Below are 26,124 nucleotides of genomic sequence, written 5' to 3'. Positions count from 1 at the left end.
CATGCAACAGCGATAACTCTCACCGCAGTCACACAGTCACAGCAGTCAGCTTCTCCATCAGCACCAACTTACTGTTCAAGCAGTTAAAATGTGCACTTTTGCTTTGGTAAAATTTCAGCGTGCATGTCTTTTCTCTTTCTACAGCAGGTTTTCTTGTTGTTGTTCTAGTGTAGCATTACAAAACTAATTAGAAAACTAAATGAAGCTTAACCATTACAGATGAGAATCATAAAGATATTACTAATTCAGATTCTACATAATAATTCCAGTTCCGTTAACAAAATGAGAAATGCTTTTGAATAAATTGATTCCCAATCAGTGTTTATTAATATGAATAAATTATAGTGTTTATTAATATTTGAATTAGCTTTTTATGGTAACACTTTACAATAATGTTTGATTTGTTTACATTTTTTAACTATATTAATTAACAAGAACAATACTTATATAGCATTCATTAATCTTAGTTAATGTTAAGTTCAACATTTACTTATACACTATTAAAATCAAAAGATGTATTTGTTAAGATTAGTTAATGTACTGTGAACTAACATGGACATTTTTTAACTTACATTTTCTAATCATTTTTCAAATTTTTAGTGCTACCTTTTATTTTTAGATTTTCAGGTTTCATTTTAAATGTTAGTTTCATTTTAGTAATTCTGTTATGTGCATTCATTCATTCAGTTTTAGTTTTTATTTATTTCCAGTTAATTTAATAATCAAAATGATTACGTTTAATTAACTTGAGCTTAACTTGAAGCATTCCTTATATTTCATTACCAGTGACCAATGCTGATTCTAATACCTAGTAATTTAAGTGCTTGAGCTTAAACTTATTTCAATCATAATAATTAACATTTATGAAGCACTTATAATTTAGTTTGTTATCATCTAATATTTATATTTCCGTTTATGATCGGCTGTGGTTTTGTGTCTTCATGCTGTGTTTTGCTTTCAGTGAGAAGAGAAAAACTGACACAGGAACCCTGTTGTGCCGTGGACGGTTAGGATGATGTCTGTGTGTGTTTTCTGACCTTAAACTCCAGTTCCATAGCGGTGACGGTGTCCCCGGGCGACACCTGCGTGAGTTTCTGGATGTGTGTGTACAGGCTCCGCGCCGGGACCTCCGTGTTCCCGCAGGTGGCGGCCTCCAGGAGGGCCTCGTGGATGAAGATATACTGATCTTCCGTCTGCACCATGTAGTTCCTCTGAGCGCGCATGCAGGTCACGTGACCGTAGATATCCACCGACTTCTCGTGCTTCATCCGCTCCAGCATGGCCTCTATTACGATAAAACAGCCTGTCCGACCCACACCGGCACTGCCATGGGAAACACAGAGGAAGACTTAGATGTAGAGTGAATTCACAGAAACATGCGCATGCTAATAGATAAGTGAGCGGGATCATGCTCTACCTGCAGTGCACCACCATGGGTCCAGCGTCAGGTGGGTTGCAGGCCTTGACCCTGCGAAGAAAGGCTAAAATTGGCGTGGGGTATTCGGGAACGCCGTGATCCGGCCAGGCCATGAACTGGAACTGCCGAACTTCCCGTTTCTCACTGGACCCATTCTGTTTCAACACATTCAAAGAGATACAGTCAAACCCAAATTTATTCAGACACCTTCAACATTTCTCACATTATTTCACAGTTTATATGCTATAGTTTAAAAAATGGTAATAAAATATGACAAGAACTCAGAGTTAAACTGTGTCAGAACAAATTCATCTCGATAATGTCAGATAACTTTGATAGAAAGGTAGAATTTGATAGAATTACAATCAACCAAAAATGATTCAATTTATGTACACAATTAGATAATACCAATTTAGGTCAACCAATTGCCAAGCAATGCTTAATTATGTTCAGTCTGTGGTGTAAAAAGGTCACATTAGCAATTAAAGAAAAAATACTTAAGCAAAACATGCTCAGGTCAAAGTGTCTGAATAAATTTCCCAAATTGTCCCACATTTTTATCAATTTTACTTGTAGTCCACTGTATGAAGAATTGTTTGGTATAATATGTCACAGTTCATTTTATTTTGCCATCCTCACTTACATTAATGGGGTACAACAGCTTGTCGCTAGAGCAGTACCCTTAAAAGGACATATTTATACCTTTTTTACCCCTAATAGGTACATATTAGTACCTTAGAGTAGTAATACGCACTCATAAGGTACTAATATGTACCTATTAGGGGTAAAAAAGGTACAAATGTGTCCTTTTAAGGGTACTGCTCTAGCGACAAGCTGTTGTACCCCAAAAGGTACAATTTTAAACCCCTTTTTTTCTGTGTAAAAAATATAAAAAATTATATCTGGTGTCTGAATAATTTTTGGTTTGACTATATAGTACGTGATGGAAAAAGGATTTGTCTTGTTAAGACAATATAAAATAATATATTTAAAATAAATCTAATTATTATTTATAATACATATTAAAATGAATTATAATATTAATCTCGCTGCACAATTTAACCACAAACTAAACTGCAAAAACAAATCAATCAGAAATCATAAAGGTTGTATCATCACAACTATGGGCTTAAAACTTTTAGAGCTATTTAGTATTCATCTGGCCTGTTCTGATGAACAGATGACCTGGCGGTTAACCAATCAAAACACAGGTCTTCAAGCTGCAGAAACAAAAACAGCCTGTGTAATTATAAGGGTCTGAGGAAGTGCAAAACTGGTCAAGAAAAACTCAATTAAAATTGATTTTTAGTCCAGGAAACCTTGTCTGACAGTGTAGGTGGACTTATATGGGAGAAATGCTACAAAAGTGATGGTGATATGGCCACAGCCATATCACCCTGCAGCCCAAGACCGGTTGCTCACTGAAGCTAAGCAGGGTTGAGCCTGGTCAGTACCTGGATGGGAGACCTCCTGGGAAAACTAGGTTGCTGTTGGAAGAGGTGTTAGTGAGGCCAGCAGGGGGTGCTCACCCTGCAGTCTGTGTGGGTCCTAATGCCCTGGTATAGTGACGGGGACACTATACTGTCAAAAAGCACCGTCTTTCGGATGAGACGTTAAACCGAGGTCCTGACTCTCTGTGGTCATTAAAAAATCCCATGGCACTTCTCGTAAAGAGTAGGGGTGTAACCCCGGTGTCCTGGCCAAATTCTCTCTACTGGCCCTTGTCTATCATGGCCTCCTAATAATCCCCATACACTTGATTGGCTCTATCTCTCTCTCCTCTCCACCTGTAGCTGGTGTGTGGTGAGCGCACTGGCGCCGTTGTCCTGTGGCTGCCGTCGCATCATCCAAGTGGATGCTGCACACTGGTGGTGGTTGAGGAGAGACCCCCCCACATGATTGTAAAGCGCTTTGGGTGTACAGCAATACACAATAAAGCGCTATATAAATGCATCATTCATCATTCATTCAAAAGTGTATAATATGACCCATGTGAACATTTACCGTACTGTACTGGTCTCTAAACCCCATTTCATTCTATGTTCTCAACCAAAACAACCAACCAACCAAACAAGCAAACCTATATTTATTTATTTATTCATTCATTTTACATTTCGGAAGGAAAAATATAAATATCTATCCATCTATCTATCCATCCATCCATCTAAATAATCAAAGGAAAAATATTGGAATTGCCCTGTGGTGTGCATTAAATAAACCATGCAAGTTAAATATAAATGTACAGTCATTATTTAATCTACTGTGAAACCCTATACAATTGTTATAAAATCCTTTTCTAATTTAAAAAACTATTTGAAAATGTTGCCAACTAGTATTCTAGCAGACTATTAATTAGTGGCAGTTTTGTCTCCTACTGTTAATTAAATTTGGTTGTGTATTTGGATTTTCATTTATTCAGATCTCAACATCACAGAAAGACATTTTCAGCATTAATGAGCAGAAGCTTTAGTCATTTGTGTGAATGCAGCGTTTCTGACTGTTTAAAAAATATGTGTCAAACATAAATCAAAATCAAAACAAAACATAAATCAAACATCTAAAACTTATTTTCTGGTTGTTTTGTGGTGAAGGTTTTCATTCCATAATATTTTTCAACAGAATACAATTTAAATCAAATACATTCTGACTGCTGGTACAATCAAAAACAAAAGAAAAATCTAAATAAATGTCAGTTATGTCACACACAGACCTTATAGAGAGCGAAGGTCCTGACGCTGTAGGTGGCTAACTCCACCGTATCCAGCATGGACACTTGAATCATGCCGTATGTCTCTGTTCCACGGCTCGGCCAGTACTGATCACACTTCACCTGCAATCACAGACACACAAACATCACACATCAGGGACCATAAGAATACAGGAGATTGGTGAGAGGAGGCCAGCTGAAGCTGAAGCAGGCCTGCGGGTTTCGGGCAGATGGGGGCATCACGCACCACAGACCGGCCAGAACTGTGGCTGAACCTCCGGCTCTGATAACACGGGTCACATACTGTGAGCACACACACACACACACACACACACACTGAGCACAGAGGGCTGTGTGAGTAATGGCCGGCAGGTCTGGGGTTGAGATGCATTAGCGTGACCCATCTGGGCTTCCGTAAACACTGCTGTCCTTCCTCAACAAAAAACAGGTACAATCTGTGCAATTCTTCAAGCTAATTAATGAATCTGGCTGATGAACTTAAATTGCTGATTTTTTTTTTTTTTTTTTTTTGCATCTTTAAAATGAACAAAGTCTTTTTTTCATTTTCCCTATTGATGATGTTCCTGGTGTCCCGTTCTTCAAACCTTTCATTTGAATAAAAGAAGGAACTAAAGGATATTCCTATTGTGGAATAAATATCATCCTGTTAATTCTCACGATGTATTTTGCACAATATATTTGTGACAATAGATCACAGCAAGTGCAACTGTGTATTACATTGTGTTTGTCTACAGTATATTAAAACATTTTAATGACTTTAAGCACATATTCTAGAATAAAACTTTGCAGAAAAAATAAATAAATATACAAACAAATAAATAAAATTACATTTGTATAGTACTGATCTACAATATTGGCCACCATATCAAAAAAGTATGATAATTATTATTATAATTTTTGGTAACACTACAAAAAGGTTCCACTTGTTAATATTAGTTAACTACTTTAGTAAACATAAAATAATGACAATGAAAAATACTTCTAAAGCATTTATTAATCTTAGTTAATGTTGATCTATCTATCTGTACTGTGTCTCATCAATTGATATTATACAGAAAATTATAATATAATCGTGCGGTACATTATTTCATTAGAAGGCTTGCATTGAATCACATTCATGTATATTGAGATTGACCATGTGGAGGAAAAACAGAATGACCATCTGGTCACACAGCAGGTGAGGGAACATGTGACGCCTCCCTCACTCACAAACACACATGCACACACATCACTTCCTATGAGTCCTATGAGGACACTTATGCTCACTTCCTTTCCTATGTAATTCACAGACAGGGCACGTGTTTGCATGTGTCCCCGAGGCTTTTGGGATATTTTCTGACATCCTAGAAATTCAAAAATGAAATCTCTGTCATCATCTACTGTGATGATCTTTATAGTGATTAATGGTCTTTATAAATTCCAATCTCTGGGGCAGGAACCAGACAACACGAGATGACGAGTGAAATCTTACCCTGCTCTTCTCCTCCAATCTGGTCATCATGACGATAGTGCTGGTCCTCTGCTCCCACACCATCCTCCAGAAGTCACTGAACGTCTCGGGCAGAGGACCCTGAGTGGCGATGTAGGCATTCTGCTTGCGGTAGCCATCAATGTAGTTTCCATTGATGTAGTCGCTGCCCGGTACACCTGCGGTTCAGCAGTGCAGTGTTAACACAACGAAAGGCTGAGAACTGAGCGCTCATTGTACTGATGGCCTTGGTAAGCCCACGTGGAATCTGCACACTTTTATTATTTATTTTCGAGTTATATTTTAAAATATATACACCTTGAAATTATCCCAAATATTTAATTAACAGGCATGATTTCGACTTAATTGGCCTTTCACTAAATTCAGTAGGCGCAGATTATGTGCAGAACCGGTCATTGCTGAATGACATGTTAAGCTACAAACACTCCTGTTTAAAAGTGTGTGCTCAGTAAGATGCTTTCTAAAGAAATTAATTCTTTTATTCAGCAAGGATGCATTAAATTGATTAAATGTGACAGTAAAGACATTAATAATGTTACAAAAGATTTCTATTTCATATTAATGCTGTTCTTTTGAACTTTCTAGAATCTTGAAAAAATGCATCATGAAACATATTCGGCAGCACAACTGTGTTCAACATTGATAATAATCAGAAATGTTTCCTGAGCAGCAAATCAGCATATTAGAATGATTTCTGAATAGTGATTTTTAAAATAGTGATTTTTAAATGGTAACATTTCACAGTATTACAGTTTTTACTGTATTTTCAATGAAATCAATGCAGCTTTGGTGAGCAGAAGAGACTTACAAAAGCATTAAAAATCTCTCTGACCTCAAACTACTGTACACATGTTTTTGGACTCACCATCAATGGGGGTCAGCACGACTCTGGTGTGATCGTAAGCGATGACGTTTGCATAGCGGTTCTTGGGCTTGTTGACCTCCAGGTTGGAGTTTTCCCAGGTGAACTGCTGGCTGGGGTCAATAGACTGCAGAACAGAAAGACAAAACATGAGAAAGTTTGTTAGAAAGCTTGACCAAAATCACTGACAAAAAAGGAAGACAATAGATACATTTAACCTTTGAAATGATCCAGTTCAAATACTAAACATCACATGAGAATGAGAAAAGGTTAATAATTGTTTCATATCATTCAAATCCTCTGCAGATTGTTTTCCAGCAGGTATCCTAAATACTCCCTCATTATTTGTCCATTATTTAGTCCTGCCACCAATCTTATGCCACTGGTTGAGCCAAACCACGACATGAAAACCTATTTTACTCTAACGTGATTTAGTGAAACAGGATATTCAATAAGAAAAGAAGATACAGGGAAACAGTATAATGTAATGAGGGAACTGACTGGAAGCTCATATGACAGGCGACTAGAGGGAAGGGGTTTAAAAATAAGAGGGTTTGGTGACATCAGCTAAAAACTGAAGTCATTCAGAGGTGGAGCAAGTTTCATTTCATTTTGATGAAAGTTTACAAAGCCATGGAATAATGAATCATTCATAATAAGATGAGTCTGGCACAGCAGGAACTGATGCTGCAAAATCTAGCAGACGCACCACACTGTGAATCTCTACCTTGACCTGCCCACGATCACGGCAGTCAGAATCGCCCGGCGCTTTAGGGACCTGCCTAATCCAGTCCTGCTGTTACCATAGTGATGAGATAACGGGTCAGAGGGTGAGGTTCAGACGTCTGCTCTCTAGTCTCCCTGCATCACATTACTGAAGCTTCGAACCACTAGCAGTTATAATAAACAAAACATATCAACTATATGAAACATATAATACCAGTCAAAAGTTCAGGGTCAGTAAGATATTTTAGGGTCAATATAAATCCTATTCTTGCCAATGTTGCATTTATTTGACCAAAAATACAGTAAAACAGTAATAGTGAAATATTATTACATTTTAAATGACCTGTTTTCTATGTGAATATATTTATTCCTTTGATGCAAAGCAGTATTTTCAGCATCATTACTCGCCTTCAGTGTCACATGATCTTCAGAAATCATTCTAATATACTGATTTACTGCTCAAGAAACATTCCTATTATTAGCAATGTTGAAACCTACCACATATTTTCATACACTTTTTCATGATTCTTTATGAATAAAATGTTCAGAGAAACAGCATTGATTTGAAACAGAAATTTATAACATTATAAATGTCTCTAATGTCACTTTTGATCAGCTTAATGCATCCTTGCTGAATAAAAGTATTAATTTCTTTAACAAAAAGTCTTAATGAGCCCAATCTTTTGAACGTGAGATGAGAATGCTCTTGAAAGATGGTGGATGGTGACATGTACAGTTCATTCTAAGGACAATGTGACATTCTTCTAGATGTATATGGAATCAAAAGCAACCAAAGGCTAATTTTCTGTCTTCTAACAGATGGATTATGATGAACCGCAGATGAATAATCAATCACTACACATCTGCCATATTTCAGATGACTGTTTGTCAGCTTAATCTGTCTAACAGCACAGTTTATTTTTATTTGATTGTGTGCATTTGTTTGTGGTTATGTATGATTATGTGTTTGTGTAGGATTGTATTGATCTCTGGCAAAGGCTGCATCAATGCATTTAAAATAAACACACACAAGCCTTATGTGCTTTCTATGTTTCATATCTTAATATCGTGTGCTAACCTGACACAGTAATATTCACAACAAGCAATCTGGAAATTTGGAGGCCAAATGCAACACAACCACAGCTAATTAGAAGAGAGTGTGACGAGTTCTGTCAGGTTGTTCGCACTTTAGATACAACACAACTTCTATTTTATGGACTTGCATGACACCTCTCCAGATGGCACTGATGGATTTGTCATATTATATTAATGTTTCTCTGCATCCACCATCAGTTCTTTCTCATCCATATGTGATAGTTAATAGCGGTACTTCAGACCAATGGGTTTGTGGTGTGAATATAACATAACTCTGACCTACAGCATGTTAAGTCTACTGAGCAATGAAACAGCAACCTCTGAGCAATAAAATATCCATTTGAATAGCACTTAATAGTCTCTCTGTCACATTATATAGTGAAATCTTCTCTCTTGTCTCTGTCTACTGTATGGGTGGCTATTCCTGACATACAGCAAATTTTGAGAAGGAAAACGTCTTATTCAATGGTCTCCTGTTTCTCACACTGAAACATCACAGGTTTTAATGCTGGCGTATGTATGATCTGAGGATGTGTTGTCCTCGTGTGCTGTTAGCTCTGTCCTGATCTGTGGTTGCTCTCCATTATAAAAGAAGGATAAATATAGCAGAGTATTTTTTAAAAATGTCTTTAGAAGTGGAATACATTTACAAAGTTAATATTAATGTACCAACAAGCTTCAGTGAGCTCGACTGAAGGTCAGTTGGACAATTTTCTTCATCTGGGGTGGTGATGGCGCAGTGGATAAGACACATGCATTTGGTGTGAGAGACCCGGGTTCGAATCCACTGTGAGACACCAATGTGTCCCTGAGCAAGACACTTAACCCCTAGTTGCTCCAGAGGCGTGCGACCTCTGACATATATAGCAATTATAAGTCGCTTTGGATAAAAGCGTCAGCTAAATGAATAAATGTAAATGTGGTAGCTCTCTTAAATCTATTGTACTGAGTACAGTATCATCATGGCCACAGGTACTGTGGTTGTGCTGTTACTACACAACATTAAAAAAAATATGTTTTTGAAAGAAGTCTCTTCTGCTCACCTAAGCTGCATTTATTTGATTAAAAGGACAGTGAAAACAATACTATTGTGAAATTACTATTTTTTTAAAATATATATTGCCATATATGTTAAAATGTAATTTATTCCTGTTAGCAAAGCTGAATTTTTCAGCATCATTACATCTTTCAAAAGAATAGCATTTATTTGAAACAGGAATATTTCTTAAAATCATACGTCCTTATTGTAAGTTTTGATCAATTTAACGCATCCTTGCTGAATAAAATAATTTATTTTAAAAATCTTTTGAATTAGTGTATATTAAATGAAATGCATGCTGTACTCAGTTAGGAGGACATTCCCACAGATGACAGGCTCACACTGATCTATCTCTATCTTATTATTTACCTACAGATATATTACTTTCTTTGTACACAATTCCCTCCCCATAAGTCTGTCTTTATCTGTTTATCATGTTAGCTTCTTTTGTATTGCTATTTAATGTGAGCCATTTGGCATTTGATTAGATCACTGTTGCTCCCTCAGTATTCGATGTCTATATTAAGGTCTTGATTGTTTAAGTACTCAGAAGAGCTGCTCAATGTACAATAACAACTCAAGCAGGCAGCAGAGTCCTGCCCCTTCCTCTTCCCCAAACAAACACACACACACACACACACACACACACACACACACACTGCAGGATTAGCCGTCTAATAAAGCAGGTGACTCTCACACTCACTACACTCCTAATAGAGTCGTTTCCCAGCTTTAATTTCAAGCTCTGGCGATCTGGGTACTGTCTGAGATGCCTCTGTGACCGTGCGTGCGCGTGTGTGTGTGTGTGTGTGTGTGTGTGTGTGCATCTGTATGTGTGTGTGGACTATCTGTAAATTCATGTGTAAGTTGTAATATTATGAAGATGCACACGTTCTTAGTGTCACTGCAGCACATTTGAGTAATGTAGAGCAGTACTTGCTGAACATGAGATGTTGAAGAGTTCATATTCATACAATCTTTCTGAGATTGTACGATGAACACATTTAGCTGTTTGTCTGTGGAGTAGTTGGCAACAGGCCGTCCACTGACTGTCCGAACATTTCTACACACAAAAATATCAAGATGACTCAAAATGAGCACTTTCTATATGTTTGGCTGGCTTTATACAAATTCTTGCAGTAGTTGGGGTACAACAGTCCACCAAAAGTCATATTTTAATGCAATAAGCACTAATGATTTTTTAGTTGCCAGTTTCTTTGGTGTTTCAGTGATAAGTGAAAATGAAAGTGACGTGACATGTGGCCAAGTATGGTAACCCATACTCAGAATTTGTGCTCTGCATTTAACACACACCCGGAGCAGTAGGCAGCCAATGTTGCGGCGCCCGGGGAGCAGTTGGGGGTTCGGTGCCTTGCTCAAAGGCACCTCAGTTGTGGTATTGAGGCTGGAGAGAGCGCTGGTTATTCACTCCCCCCACATACAATCCCTGCCGGACCTGAGACTCAAACTCGCAACCTTTAGTCCGACTCTCTAACCACGATTCGTTGGCCACGACTTCCCCCCTAATCACAGATCAAGTTGGTCTTTTATTGTGGTTTCAGCTATTTTGAATAGATCTGCCCCTAACTAGCATGTCAAGCATAACAAGTGTGGTTGGCAGCTTTACATGCTGTTAAGAGGGTCTTTCTAGAGGTTTTCTAAAGAGAAACCAAAAATCAAATGTCTGGCACAACTAGCAATGGAAGAACTCAGTTCACGTCTCAGACCAAATTAAGTACTTACAGAAATAATAATGGAGTTAAAGTGGAGGAGGGATGACTGTTATTATATACTAATGTTCAAAAGTGAAATATTTATTAATGTTTTTGAAAGAAGTATCTTTTGCTCACCAAGGCTGCATGTATTTGATAAAAATACAGTAAAATAGTAATGTTGTCAGATATTATTATAATTTTAAACCATGAAACCATGGAAACCATGATACATTTTACTTTTCGGGATTCTTTGATGAACAAAGTTCTAAAGAACAGGATTTATTTAAAACAGAAATCTTTGGTAACATTACAAATTACAAGTTACTTTTGATCAATTCAATGCATTCTTGCTGAATAAAAGTATTCATTTCTTACTGACACCAAACATTTGAATGGTTAGTGATACGATTAGCACAGTTAAATGAATATGCTTCCCCAGAACTGCATTTTGGAGCTCTATTTATAAATGTTCAGCCATAATAAATCCACTGTCTCCTTTACTCTTATCTTCAGTGTCCTGTCCTACAATTTACATGTTCCACAGATGTAGGCAGTTGCAGATGTAGGCCAGAACAAGCACAAGTGTTTTCCAGCTGTACTGGTTATCCATTATGGATGTGTTCTTCTCCTCCCATTGTCCTGATTTATCTTACTTGCAGACAATTTTATGTAAATTGCTGATGTTTGTAGGACGTCAAGCAATTATCCCTCGGTGGCTTTAACAGAAGGTAGAGAGGACAATTCTCCTTAAGGTTGTTTAGACGGACAGTCTGACGTGACTAGGGAAGAGTTACCTCATATTCCTGTGAGAAGCGTAGGCCTTCGTTGGCTTTCAGCCGCTCGATGTGGTCAGCCAAAGCACAGACAGAAACTGGAGGGTGTTCCCGCATTCCTGCAGGGAGAAAGAGAGGATGAACCGATAGCAGAGATTTCTATTGACCTGTTTGATTTTGGTTGGCTGAACTGAGGAATCAACACACTTTGGTTCACACAGTTTGTAGGCTATTGGAAGATGGGCTCACATGAAAACAACCCAAAGCATGAGAGAAATAGAAGGCGAAGGAGAAAACACTAAGCTTTTAGCACCATGCTATGTGCTAAGACTAGCGGCAGTGATGTAAGCGGTGAACGGACATGCTCATTGGCTGAAATATGAACCGCTTCCGGGTCAACAGCAAGGTGGCGTGAGCTGTCCTGTACAAACAAAATGGCATGTAAATGACACCGACATATTACACAGAAGGACTACAACCTGAGCACACGTTAAAAAAAACACAGATTGTTTTCCCTCCCATCCCACATCTGCTCAACTGAGGTGTTTGAGACGGACAGCCTGTGGAAAGGACGTGAGAGATGGTGAAGCTTTAACTCAGAGCAGCCAAAGTGGTGGAGGGGGTGTGGCTTTGGTCTCGATGGACAGTGAGGAGGAGCATAGAGATGAAGGTAGTGAAAGTTCACACAGGAACGCAAGAGAGAAACTAACTTGAAGTGCTGGGGCAGCTGAAGGCACTGGAATCTGCAGAAAGAAGATGAGGAGGGACTGTGATATATGTCACTTACAGAAGAGAGAGGAAGAGGAAAAGAAACACCCACGAGGAGCAGAAGACAACATGAAACCGCTTTCCCTACATATTTAACTTATGTAATATGACATATTTCTGAGTGAAACAAAATATTCAGTGCAAATACAAAGTTCTGTCATGAAACTCAAGATGGCGCATTCAACTCAATCTGATATAATCACATCATTATTCACATGGCACAGCTGACTGGTTTCTTTCACATCAGGAGCCAATGAGCATGCTGCTCATTATTCAAATACTCGGCTAGTGCTTGCTGTAGCAGTTGCAGTGTGCTTCAAAACCCTCCACCTTCCCCAGCTCCACCTGTGCAGATCAGCAACAGGTAATTTGACGTATATTATATATAGGGGTTATTTTATATGTGTTTTAGGTGCAGCAAAAGTAATTCTTACATGCTCACAGCAGCACGTCTGTGGATGTATTGGCAGTACCAAGTTTCAGTTGCACTTGCTATGTTTAAATAAAATTTAATGCATAATATGAGTTAAGTAAATACACAACAGTTAAAAAAAAAATGTTTTTGAAAGAAATTACCTACCTAGGCTGCATTTATTTGATCAAAAGTACAGTAAAAACAGAAATATTGTAAAATATTTTTTACAATTCCAAATAATTGTTTTGAATTTTAATATATTTCAAAATATAATTTATACCTGTGATGAATATTCCTGTGCATCATTCCTCCAGTCTTCAGTGTCACATGTCTTCAGAAATCATTCTAGTATGCTGAGTTGCTGCTCAACAAACATTTCTGATTATTATCAATGTTGAAAACAGCAGCTTTATATTTTTGTGGAAACTGTGATACTTTATTTTCAGGGTTCTTTAATAAATAGAAAGTTCGAAAGAACAGCATTTATTAGAATCAAATCTTTTGCAACATTGTAAATGCCTTTACTGTCACTTTTGATTAATTTAATGCATCCTTGCTGAATAAAAGTATTAATTTCTTTAAAATCATGTACTGACTCTTGAACTGTAGTGTAAATAAGGTCAATTTCTACATCAACCTTCCAAAGAAAAAATCAAAGCACTGTGATCTCACAACTGAAAGTCACTTTGTCTTCCTTTAGTTGACATGAAAGCTCTCGGTTCAGAAATCAAGGACTGGCTTTCAGCATGTCAAAACACAACAGGATGTTTAAATTGCACATTGTGCATCACAATATTCAATGTTATGACACGGACCAAAGTACGAACGAGGCGCTGGAATATAGTTTGCACGTCTTTAAACACAGTGCCTGAAACGTCAAGCATTTATCTACAATACAAACAGCCTTTATCTGTGAGGTAAGCCATTTTTACATTTTCAAAGTGTCCTGAAGCTTTTTGAAACACAAATTCTGAACTTTCACAAGTAAACAAACAACAACACTGGTAGTCTGGTTCCTCATTTGAAGATTCGGAAGCAAGGAAAATCAATTTCCATGGCAAGGAAGTTGACATGAATATTTCTCCCAGTTTCGCCATGAGAAAGATTGCGCATCAGTCGAGTGTGCGCTCGCAGCCCAACAATCTGACATAAGAACATGAGTCACTTTGCAACTGAAGCAAAAGCAGATTCTTATTGAAGTCAGCAAAATGTCTGAGCATTCAGAAATTTCCCCTGAGAGAGAGAGAGAGAGAGAGAGAGATAATAGAAAGAGACAGAGGGAGAAGTGCAAAATATGGATTGAAAGGAGCGAGAAAGAGAAGGATTTTCTCCAGTGAATCATCCTGTTTAATTCTATCCATCAAGTTCAAAGCTCAGTCTGAACCAAATGAAGCAATAGGATGTGATGCCGCTGTGTGTGTGTGTGTGTGGTTTGAGATTAGCTGGCAGGTTCTGCTCCTCAGTGTGTCCTTCACCTGACAGTGCGGCTCTGTGAATAATGTTTCGTCTTCACACCGAAGCTCCAGCTGAACCTGACGTCCATAAATCCAGTGAACAGTTCTGTCTCTTTCTGAGGTCTACATCCAAACAACCGATTCGTTTTCTAAAGACACTCTGTTGCAAAACCTAGTGAGCATTTCAAGGTATCACAGAAGCACCGTTACAAAAGTTTTGCAGTATGATGACTCTTCAGACCTCGTTCTGAGGCAGTACCTCATGCATCCTTTAAGGATCTCAGAATGCATATTCAAAGATGATGGACTGGTGAAAAGAGATGCCTGTGATAGTACAATCAGTATAGAAAAGTATGAATAAAATAGTTCAATACCATTAAAAATGGACTATTTCACCAATTCTTTGTGGACACTGTATTTCCTTATGCTTAATGGAGTATGTTAGAAACTAGGCTAATATGAACCTCTACACTGTAAACCCTGTGTTTTACTATTTACTACTATTTTACTACCATTAAGATACTAGTATAATCAGAATTTTTATTATTGTATTATTATTATTGTTTAGTTTTTTGTTAAAGATTTAGTTAATTTGTTGTTTTTGTCATTTTTATTAGTAAATTTATTTTTTTAAATGTCTATATTGTTTTTTTTATAAATTTTATTTCTATTTAGATTTAGTTATTTTAGTACACTAAGTGAGAAATGTAGCTTTGGCAACTAGCTAAAATAAAAGGTTTATTTATTTATGAATTTAGGTTCAAGTTTACTTTATTTTATTTCAAGTAACAATTTTTTTCTGGTTTTAGTTTTAGCTAACTATAATAACTCTGTATTAGCCATATTTTATGGACAGGCCATTCTTATTCATCATGGATTTCTATTCCAACTGTATTATTATAAAAATCTACTGGTTACTGTATATTATAAGGTACAAAGCACATTTTAATATGGCTAATATATGGTTATAAGCTGTAAAATACGTAGCCACCAATTTGCCATCCTATAATACTCGAAACACTGACACTTTTTTTTTGAATAGTGAATTTCGAGTGAGCCACTCAAGTTTTCAAGAATGGTCCTTCAGTAGGCCACACATGGAAAGTCACACTGGTTTCAAACACAGCTCTGTGTGTGTTATAAATGTGATGCTGTTTGTAACTCATTATTTTGGTGTTAAAACAATAGAAGTCCATGGAAAGCGTCTATCATCACATACCTTGCGTTTGATAGTTGAGCCTCCTCATTTCCACAGGGTCAGAGGAATGGGCCAATAAGTGATCTTTAACTCCAGCCGAGTGCTCATCTTTAGCCGAGGGAGAGGAGCGCTTCCTGTGCAGACAGGAAATGACATCAAAAATGAGCACAGAAACACACAGAGATCAGGTGGATGTGTAAAAGTGAAAGATATTGTAACACTTTACATTAAGGTTCATTTGGTTGAACATTAGAATTAGTTAACCTGAACTAATTGAGCTTTCCTGTAGCTCAAATAGTAGAGCATGGCGCTAGCAACGCCAAGGTCATGAGTTCGATTCCCAGGGAAAGCAAGAGCTGATAAAAATGTAAAAACTGTAGCTTGAATGCAATGTAAGTCCCTTTGGATAAAAGCGTCTGCTAAATGCATAAATGTAAATGTGAACTGATGATCTAAAGCATTTATTAATCCTAGTTACTTTCAATATTTACTAATACTCTATTAATTGTTATATCTGTTAATATTATTTAATGGATCTGAGCTAACATGAACAATGAATAATTGCATTTTATTAACTAACATTAACAAAGATTAATAAATACAAATGTATTGCTCATTGTTAGTTATTGTAATGCATTAACTAATGGTAACTAATAGGACTTTAACTGATATTTCCCGCGTGTTAGTATGTTAGAGAGCAGCAGCACTAATCTGAGCTCAATTAAACTCTTCAATTGGCTTTCATTAAACACCAAACACAAACAAGCGTTTATTATTGGATCAATCGATCGATACCCACCTCTCCTGTTTGCTGCATCCCGCAGAAAGAGACAGAGAAGCAGAGGAGAGAAAAGAGAAAATGTCACAGAAAACTGCACAGACGCTGTGTGTAGGGCGAATTTGTCAGAAATGTGGAAATGCCATTGCTACTAATGAGCTCCGATTCGAGCTGACATTTGTAAAATGAGTTTTCTTTTCACTCAACAGACATCTAACTTGAACTCTAGGCATTTGATTCTCCTGCACTCTTCAATAAGGCCGAATGGATTTGGTCATAATTGAGAAGAGGGGCACATTTTATCTGAGACTTGGACGTAATTTGGGGAGATCAGATTTTTGGTACAGTAGGTGTGTTATCAAATATCATTTCTGCAGTCTAGTTCAAAAATATATATTACCATTATTTGATCATTAAAGTTCTGTGAATGCTCAGGAAAAGACAGTGTTCTAAGAAAAAAGAAACTGATTAAAATTGCTGACTGTCATAGTGAAATGAGTTTTCTTGACTTTTTGATTTTCTGCTCTTACATTGAGTCAGCAATGTCTCTGAGAGAGACCGGCTATTTATACCTGACAGGAGGAAGTGCAGTAAACTCAAGTTTGCTACGCACGGCGAAAAAGAAAATATGGTCACTTAAGCAGAATGCAATACATGCAATCTCTGTGCTGGATGAATGAGTGTATTTTTCAGTAAAGTAATAGTACCTTTTGAAGAGCAGGATGGCGATGACGATGATGATGATGAGGACGACGGCCAGCACTGGTCCCATCACCCACAGCATCTCTGGGTCCTCAACGTGACGGGACATCCCACTGTGGAGCTTCACCATCATGGGATCAGAGTAAGGGCTCACCGTGAACATCTTATGATACAGAAAGCGAGAGAAGATTAGAATTAAATTAATCGAGAGAATTACTCAAAAGATATGACATTCATACATATTCTTTATTATGTCTACTTTCCACATTTCCACATCAAAGTTATCAAAACTATGACATAATACAAATAGAAGTAAGGGAAGTATGCAGTAATACAATTCATTAAATCAGGGATTCAAACTTTTTTTTGCCAGTCAAATCCCTTTGACCTCAAATATATATTTTTTTATTTAATATTAAAAACACATTTGCATGTTCATGGTTCTGGTTTCTTTATCATCTGGTTACAACTCATCTATTTAAGCATGCATGCATGACTAAATACACAAACACACACACACTAGCAATTCATACATATGGACAAATGGATACAAATTATACATGTTTATATAATTATGTGTCTATAAAACTGTAAGTGAATACTTAAAATGACACTATACACATTATTGTAATGCATCATACAGGCTTTATAGGATGTATTAGAGGATGTGACAGAAATCAAGCAAAAATGTCATCTTTAGTGTTGTCTACGCCATCTTTAAAAAATGCTAAAGGTTGAATTTTGTAGGTGTTTTTCATTATGCGTGTCAGCACTGTCACTGTCTGCTTCAATGTGATGTTTAATGACATTCAGTGATCACATGCAAACTGAAATCTATTGACGGGTGTTTGAGCAGAGCAGGAGGAAAACCTTCACATCTTCAAAGTAGCACAGAAGTCAGGCTCCTTCCACAAACGCTGGCAACTAATAGTCTTAGTAACACCTTTTAGACAGCACAGCGGGGCGCAGGAGAAAAAGGGATGGAAACAGGAAGATAGAGGGAGAGTGAGAGCGAGAGAAAGGGCCGAGGGAGGGGTAACCTCTTCCATCCTGCTGAGAAGCGGAGGATACGCATCATCAACCAAATCCCATCAGTGCTACACCTTCTGCATTCCCTCCGGAAGCGACACCAGGAACCACAGAAACCATCGCTGCCCAGAACTCATTTACAGCAGCGCAGCACAAACACAGTCTCAGAGGAGTCTCGGCACTTAAACCCACAGTCCACCCAAAAATGAACACCGTCTCATCCTTATATATATATATATATATATATATAGACATTTCACAAAATACCTTCTTTCATGTCTGCAGAGGAAAGAAAGTCTTAAAGGTTTGGAAAACACACTTTCCTACTTGGTATTTTTATAATTTTCCAGTAAATATAAAAATTTCTTTAATCAAGATACATTTACTTGAGACGGAAAATGATTTAAAGTATTAAGCCTTAATGAAAAAAGTTTTTCTTGTTTTTAGCATGAACATACTTAATTTTGTTAACAGAAAATAAGACAAATACGAGTACAACATTTTTTTTTGCAGTGCATAAGGGTGAGTAACAGACAGTCACAGATTTTTCATTTTTAAATTCATTCTGAAATAAGTTTTATCTCAATATAAACACAGATTGGAAAACATATTGGCCATATCTAATTTGAAACATCTGGGAGGAAAAACCAAAGGGAATATTTGATTTCTCAGTAGCTGCTCTTGCATCGCTCAGGAGACTTTTTAAATGCATAAAATCAGATGCAAATAAGTCTATAGTTGACATACAGTATGAATGTAGAGCTATAAAATGAAATTCGGAGCAGCTAAGACCGTTTACAAATTAAGTTTATACAGAGATCTGTATTTCTAAGCTACAGACATATTTGAGCACAGATTGAGACATTTTTGAGACATCTTCTGAAACTCCCAGATACATGTGTGAGATTCTCCATGAGACATGAAACATATTTTATGTCTAATTTCACTATGTTTTTTTTTTTTTTTTTTGTCCACAGGAATGTTTTTGGGGAATGATTAGCTGAATGACTGACACCAAGGAACAAAACAGTTTGGTTAATTGTACTGTCTAGTTTGTGTCAAATTAAATCTAGCATCCACTCTGAATGAGCTTTTGTGTGCATCCTGATTGGCTGCTTTCCATTCATTCCTTAGCATTTATCCAAAGAAAAACACTTCTTTCACAAAGCCAATGACTCCAAGTTAATCTTTCATGCAATTATGTAAGAAATGAAAAAGCTGTGATGACTGGATGAGCACTCATTGCGCTGTAATCTTGATGAAGTTGTTTGCTCAGAGGGACGGGTGAGTGTGCTAATGTGCACGGCACATGATAAAAATAAATGGATCAACTTTCAGGCTGTAAATCATTTTAAATGCATGTCCACCAACTCTTTCCAGACTGAACAGATCTTTTTTTTTTTTTTTAAGCCTTGAGACGCTACGAATCCTCCTGGCAACACCTTTGCAACCCTTCATATTTAAAAAAGTATTTTAAGGGCAGGTTCACACAGAATGCGTTTGTCCATCCCACTATGCTACTTTTCCATTGTTTTTCTATGTAAACACAGTAGACTGATGTGTTTGACCACTGCATCTCATCCGGAACACGCTGTTCTAAAAACATAGTGCTCTAGTTCAAATAAGTTCAGCTTTTAAAAAACCTGTATCGAGACCTTGTGTTTTTCCCAATTCCACTGCCTGTGTCTTGTGTTTTTCAAAGCAAAGCATATTCTTTATGAATGGCCTCTAAGTCATTGACTCAATGGGAAGCAAGACAACTCACTTCTGTTTCAGACATGTCCATAACGCTGATGGAACAACAGTGGGATCTGGAGGGTCCTATCAAACGTTTTCTGCTTTAATTTTTCTGGATTCCATTTTAATGATTTAATTAACATTTTATCAGCAAAGATCTAATCAATCAAAAAAAAAAAAAAACTTTTTATGTAACTATTTAATAATTAAATTAACTTTTAAAAACAACATTTTAACCTGAGAACAAAATGTATTTTTTTTTTCCATTTTATCTGAACACGCCACCTACATATTTCTTTTATTTTGTAAAATGTATTTTGGTGTTCTGTCTGCTTGACAAGTGTTTTTTAATTCAAATGGTGAAATGCTGGTGAAGTGACTCTCGGAGCAGCTCTGGAGATGAAGTTCATGTGTTTATGTCACACAAGAGCATCACGTGTGCTTCAGTATGTACAGCAGACAAAACTGCAGTGCTAGGTCACACAGAGACAGGCAGAACATGCAGACTTTCATGATGTTTCAATATTTCAATAGCTTCTGTGGTTAAATAATCACAGACACTATTCACAATTCGAATTTGATTAATTGTAAAAGCCCTAGTCTTCATTTTTTAAATTTTTTAAATTTTTAATGCCTGTATTCTATGATTGCACATTTTGGCAACAGTCACAGGGCTCTAGATCTGTCGGGTTATTATGATCATCACCTCTGTCTCTCTCTGCAACAGGATTGAGAGAGAAACTCTAAACAGAGAGAGAGAGCGTCTAAAAGCGCTGTGGGAATCTGTCAGTGGGGAACTTTCAGAGTGATCGATTTAATCGGCACTACCTCAGACGGAAGCACATCCCACAGCGTGAGTAATGCATCTCTGACTGACTCCAAACACTATTTACTGATGCATATTCATGTGTGTTTTGATTTCTCCTACACCTCTCCTCCATCTCTTCATCTGTAACACTAAGGTCTCTCCAGCATTAATGATAGCATCTCTCTCTCTTCCGCCGTCACACTCTCTGCTGATCTGCCGCAGTCCTTCATGTGATGTCTCTTTCTCCTTCTTTCTTTCATCTCCTCCTCCTCTAATCTGTTTTTCTTTAAGTGCTGCGGTAGTTTTGCAGTCGACCTCTTTCATCCAATTTCCCACTCGCTAGTCTGTTTACCAGCCCACCGCAGACTGTCCTTTCACAAGACCCTCTCATCCTCTCCTGTTTTTCTTTATTGATCCTCTCCTTTCAGTCTTTCTATTTTAAGATTTCAATTTAAGATTTGAAAAGAAAAATATACAATTGGTCATTGGAATTTGGGCTTTGTTTTCCCTCCTATGTATATTTCTGTGAAACAGGAAGCCATGACTAGATAATTTCATGTTCATAATCACCCTTGAGTGCTCAAAATTGTGAATATGAATGGGAATATACTTCAGAGATATTTTACTCATAATAATTTCTAGGGGTACCAATAATTGTGTCCAACGTGTATTTGAGAAAAACATTTATTTCATAATGAGATTTTCCCCCATTTTCAATTGTTTTAGTTCAATGAAAGGTTAGATTTTTGTGATTTAAAAAAAAATTAAAGATCAAAAGGCTTAATAATGCAGGTTTATTTTCAGAGCCTTCTTTGATCATATTCATAGATTATATGCCAATAATTCTGACCACGACTGTATATTTATATTTATATTTATGTATAGTCTCACATTGTTACGTTTAGGTTCCTGTTTGTCCTTATTTGGTTCTGTTCCTGTTCTCATTAGTTAATTTGTCTAATTATCATTCTGTTCACCTGTGTTTAGTAATCATCTCGTTTGCTCCTTAGTTTGTCTGTCTTTATAAGCCATCAGTTTCTAGTTTCTTTGTCCTGTCTTAATGTAATGTTCTATTGTTTGGAAACATTGTTTTGCTCCTAACTCTTTGTTATTAAAGCCATTTTCTTGAATTCTCACGTCTGGTGAAGAGACGTTCCGTTACACGTGTGTGTGTGTGTGTGTGTGCGCGCGCATGCGTACCTGTTATTCCCTACTTTATGAGGAACACACATCCCCAAAAGTATAGTAATAACAGTAAATTTTGTCCTTGTGGGGACATTTTTTTAGGTCCCTATAAGGAAACCAGTTAGGTAAGGGGATAGAATATACAGTTTGCACAGTATAAAAAACATTTTGTCTATGGAATGAACACATTAAACTCAGAAACCAGTGTGTGTGAGACTCACCGAGTCCCGGTCCTTCAGTCCTGCCAGTATAAACGTGCGATACTGCTGCTGTCCAGGTAGAGGTTTGTTATAGAAGCCGTTGTAGGTTTTCTCATCTCCCAACACAAAGGTTTCTGGAAGATTCTCCAGCTTGGCAGCGATGTAAGGCCGCAGGAAGTCCTGAATTTGTCTCCTCCTCCTTTTTCTTACACCTGAGTCTCCATTACTCCCTAATAGCTGATAAACACAGAGAACACATCACATGAAGCACATCAGTAAAATGCCAAACACTGATATACTGGGAAAAAAGCATCCTTCATGCATAAAGCCACTGACATGAATGTTTATAAAACCTTCATATACAGGTTTTATAAGATGCTAAATGATGTCAAATGTTTGGGCAAATTGGATTAATCAGATGTTTTTGACTAAATGAACACAAGAAAGATTGATACTAAAATAAATACTAACTTACAAACTAATTTATTAAACTAGATTAAATAAAATGCACATTAAAAAGACACATTAGGGCCACACTGTAGATTGATTTTAAATGCTTCAAAATTATTGCAATTATATAAATATATGAAAATGGATTTGATCAAAAGTGACAGTAAAGACATTTAAAGTTTTTGTATTGAGATTTCTATTAAAAATGCTGTTTTTTTTAAACTTTCTATTCATAAAAGAATCCTGAAAAAAATGTATCACGGTTTCCATAAAATTATGAAGCAGAGCTGTTTTCAACATTATATTAATAATCAGAAATGTTTCTCAAGCAGCAAATCAGTATATTAGAATGATTTCTGAAGGATCATGTGACACTGAAGACTGGAGTAATGATGCTGAAAATACAGCTTTGATCACAGGAATGAATTGCATACTAAAATATATTACAATAGAAACAGTTGTTTTGAATTTGTAATAACATTTCACAATTTAGCTGTTTTTACTATATTTTTTATCAAATAGGCAGCTTGGGTGAGCAGAAGAAAACTCTTTCAAAAACGACACCCACCCTCAAACATTTGAACAATTTATATACTGGCCAGCAGTCCTCTAGGTCTGTGCTGATTGGCACTTTCAGTCCATAAAACAGCTGGACTGTGACCCAGAGGTCAGAGATCAGCCCCAGGTGCTTCAGTCACAGGGATCATTAATTCAAAATGACACACACACACACACATTCTCCAGTACCTTTATCTGTCTCTTTATAGACCACTTCCCCTGTTTCTCCATCCCTCACTCTTTCTCTCTTTTTCTTTCTCCCCACTACCATAATAACCAACAGACCGCTGCTTCTTTAGATTTAGTAAAGCACATTTGGTGGAGACTGAATCAAATCCAAGGGCGCAGGATGGCTGTTGAACAAATGGGGTCTAGCAGCAGAGAGAAGGAGGACTGCAGCGAGTATAATATCAGCAGAGTGATAAACACCAGCACAACACGCGATCCAATACTACACCTCTCATTTGACTCAGCAACGCTCATAAATAAGGGGCAACTCGGGGGAGAACGGCTGCGTGAAAACGGGCTGTTTCAAAACGGTGGTGACACCATTGTGATTTTTACAGTGCCGCTGCGTTTTGATATTCAGTAGGCAGCACCTGAAAAGTTTCCCCTATTTTGCAGACGATAGTTTATTGAGAGCAAGCAAACTCATGAGAAAGCAGAATTGTGCTGGAGCCCGAAAGCTCAGTAGTAATAACAAAAACGAAAAAATGCCAAGAGAAGCTTTTTAAGAGTCCTCAAAGTGCCTGTGTGTCTCAACAGCTGATGCACAGATGAAGAAGAACTGAAAGATGTGAAAAATAACAAGTGGAACAACAAAATAGTTGCATCATAGATAAGCCAACAGAGTGTGAAACATCTGTTTATGTTATTTGTATGTGATCATCACAAACTCACCTCATCCAGATCCATATCCTCCGGGTTTTCCCAACGGCGTAGAGTGGATGTAGTTACTGGCACCACCACTATATAAAAATACCTGAGAGGAAAACAAATAAACAAGTCATTAACAATACGATAAATTGTTCCTTACTATGCATATGAAGTTTGGAGTCAGGTAGATTTTTTTTTGTTTTTGAAAGAAGGCTCTTCTGCTCATCAAAGCTGAATTTATTTGATCAAAATTACATTATAATTAGTAATATTATGAAATATTATTACAATTATTATTATATTATTGTCATGAATCTGGTCTATGAACTTCCGTTAACTCACTCGCTCACCACATGGACTCTTGCACCACACTAACTGTTGCACGCCACCTCAGACTACAATTCCCATCATCCATTGCACTGACGACACACAGCTGATTGCACTGATCACACACCCTACATAAACCATGGACTTCCTCTTCCTCTCTGCCGAGTATTGTATTGCGTTTATCACTCTCATAGCGATAGCTACTTTACGGAGCCCAAGTCATAGTCTTGCGTTCTCATGTGTTCTGACTCCTGCCCATGTTTTCTGGATTTACCCTTTTGCCTTGCCATTCGGACTCTGTTTGCACCTCGATTGGATTATTGCTCTCGTACCTGGATTACCTCTTCTGTCAAGCCCTTTGGATATTGTACTCCGATCGCCGACAACGCCTTACTTAAGTGCTCGCTCTTCTGTCTTTCCCTCTCTATACCCGTTTGCTGTTTGTTCGCCCCTGCCTGTTATTGACCATGCCTGTAAATAAAAGCTTGCACTTGGATCCGCACGTCTCACGTCTTGTTCGCCCTGTTACAATTATTATTCATCCTGATTTTTTTAGGATTCTTTGATGGATAGAAAGTTCAAAAGAACAGCATTTATCTGAAATAGAAATATTCTGTATCAAATGTCTTTACTGTCACTTTTGATCGACTGAATGCATTCTTGCTAAATATATAAAAAAATCTTACTGACCTCAAACGTTGTTAAATGATTGTTTATTCACTATTTATTCAGTTCTGTCACACTCAGGTCATCACTACACAACTCAAATGATGTTGTTCATAAGTTAGACCTATTACACAAACAATAGAACGTGATAAAAAGCATGACCCTCTTCATCTCTGATGAAGACAGATTTTGGAATTCACAAACCTTTCTAGCTGCACTTTATCATAGGTTTGTTTGTGATGAAACGGTCTGGTTGGACATTATACCACTGATTGCATTTTTAAATGAATCCGTGCTGGCCGTGCAGCCTGTGGCTCGTTCAGTGACTGAAACTTGAAACCCAATTACCGGGTGAGTAATTCCCACGCTCTCATGTCAGGCCCGAGCAAGAGCATTGTTTGATATGTGTGATGTCTATAACGTCTGATGTAACTGCCGCTAACAATCTCGCTCTGGCTTTGATGAGGAAATACGTCTGGTAGTTTCTAATTAAAGCATTTCTAAGCTGTCTTTGGTCAGAACCGATCCTGCGGGCAGCGTTCAGTCAGCTCAGACTGCACCGCATTACACCAAATCCAGCTCGCTTCAGTGAACTAAAGCCGCGTGAGCTAGGATGGGAAGTGTTGGAGTATTAACCTTCAGCCTCAGTCTCACTAAAACAAAAAGGTTCAATATTTGCCCAAAGAGGAACAGGATTCTTGTCTACATGCGCTGGCTGAACTCTGAGACTCATCGCCTGAGAGCCGACAAATATCTGAGCTCTGAGCTGTTGAAAGATAAACAATGAGGAACAGCAGTGCTAACACTGCTGCATTAAACAGTATTGAGTATGGTTGCTTTTACTTTGACATCAAATGTCAGTAAATGCAAAAGAAAACATTACTTTTGTGTTTTTTTCTTAGCTTATTGTCAGAGCACTTAATGTAGAGTAGATGCAATGCACGTACAGTAATGTAGACACACTATCTCTGTTCTTATTGATCCTGTGTTTTTTTAAGTCACACAATGCAAACCACTGAGACAGTTAGCAATGCATTTTATACAGAAAACATTGTTTTCTGGTGGAAAGCGAATCCTGGTTACCATGGTTTCCCATTTATTTCCACTAGGGGAAAATAAAGAGACAATT

General features: G+C 37.4%; 1 protein-coding gene across 1 annotated transcript in view; it reads right to left on the bottom strand.

Annotated features, from left to right (window-relative positions):
* LOC306844848 (receptor-type tyrosine-protein phosphatase F-like) overlaps nt 1-26,124 on the bottom strand; it is a 183,250-nt gene that overhangs the window by 9,501 nt on the left and 147,625 nt on the right. The window contains exons 17-26 of the mRNA XM_079377260.1: nt 24,027-24,108; nt 22,140-22,355; nt 17,165-17,322; nt 15,701-15,813; nt 11,866-11,963; nt 6,500-6,623; nt 5,617-5,792; nt 4,128-4,247; nt 1,418-1,572; nt 1,038-1,323 (exon numbers count right to left, since the gene is read on the bottom strand). Coding sequence (XP_079233386.1) covers nt 1,038-1,323; nt 1,418-1,572; nt 4,128-4,247; nt 5,617-5,792; nt 6,500-6,623; nt 11,866-11,963; nt 15,701-15,813; nt 17,165-17,322; nt 22,140-22,355; nt 24,027-24,108 — 1,528 coding nt within the window. The remainder of the gene's footprint in view (nt 1-1,037; nt 1,324-1,417; nt 1,573-4,127; nt 4,248-5,616; nt 5,793-6,499; nt 6,624-11,865; nt 11,964-15,700; nt 15,814-17,164; nt 17,323-22,139; nt 22,356-24,026; nt 24,109-26,124) is intronic.

Source organism: Barbus barbus, assembly GCF_936440315.1.
Source record: "Barbus barbus genome assembly, chromosome: 25".
NCBI lineage: Eukaryota > Metazoa > Chordata > Actinopteri > Cypriniformes > Cyprinidae > Barbus > Barbus barbus.
Note: the sequence above shows the minus strand (reverse complement) of the source record. Positions and strands in the feature narration are given on the sequence as shown.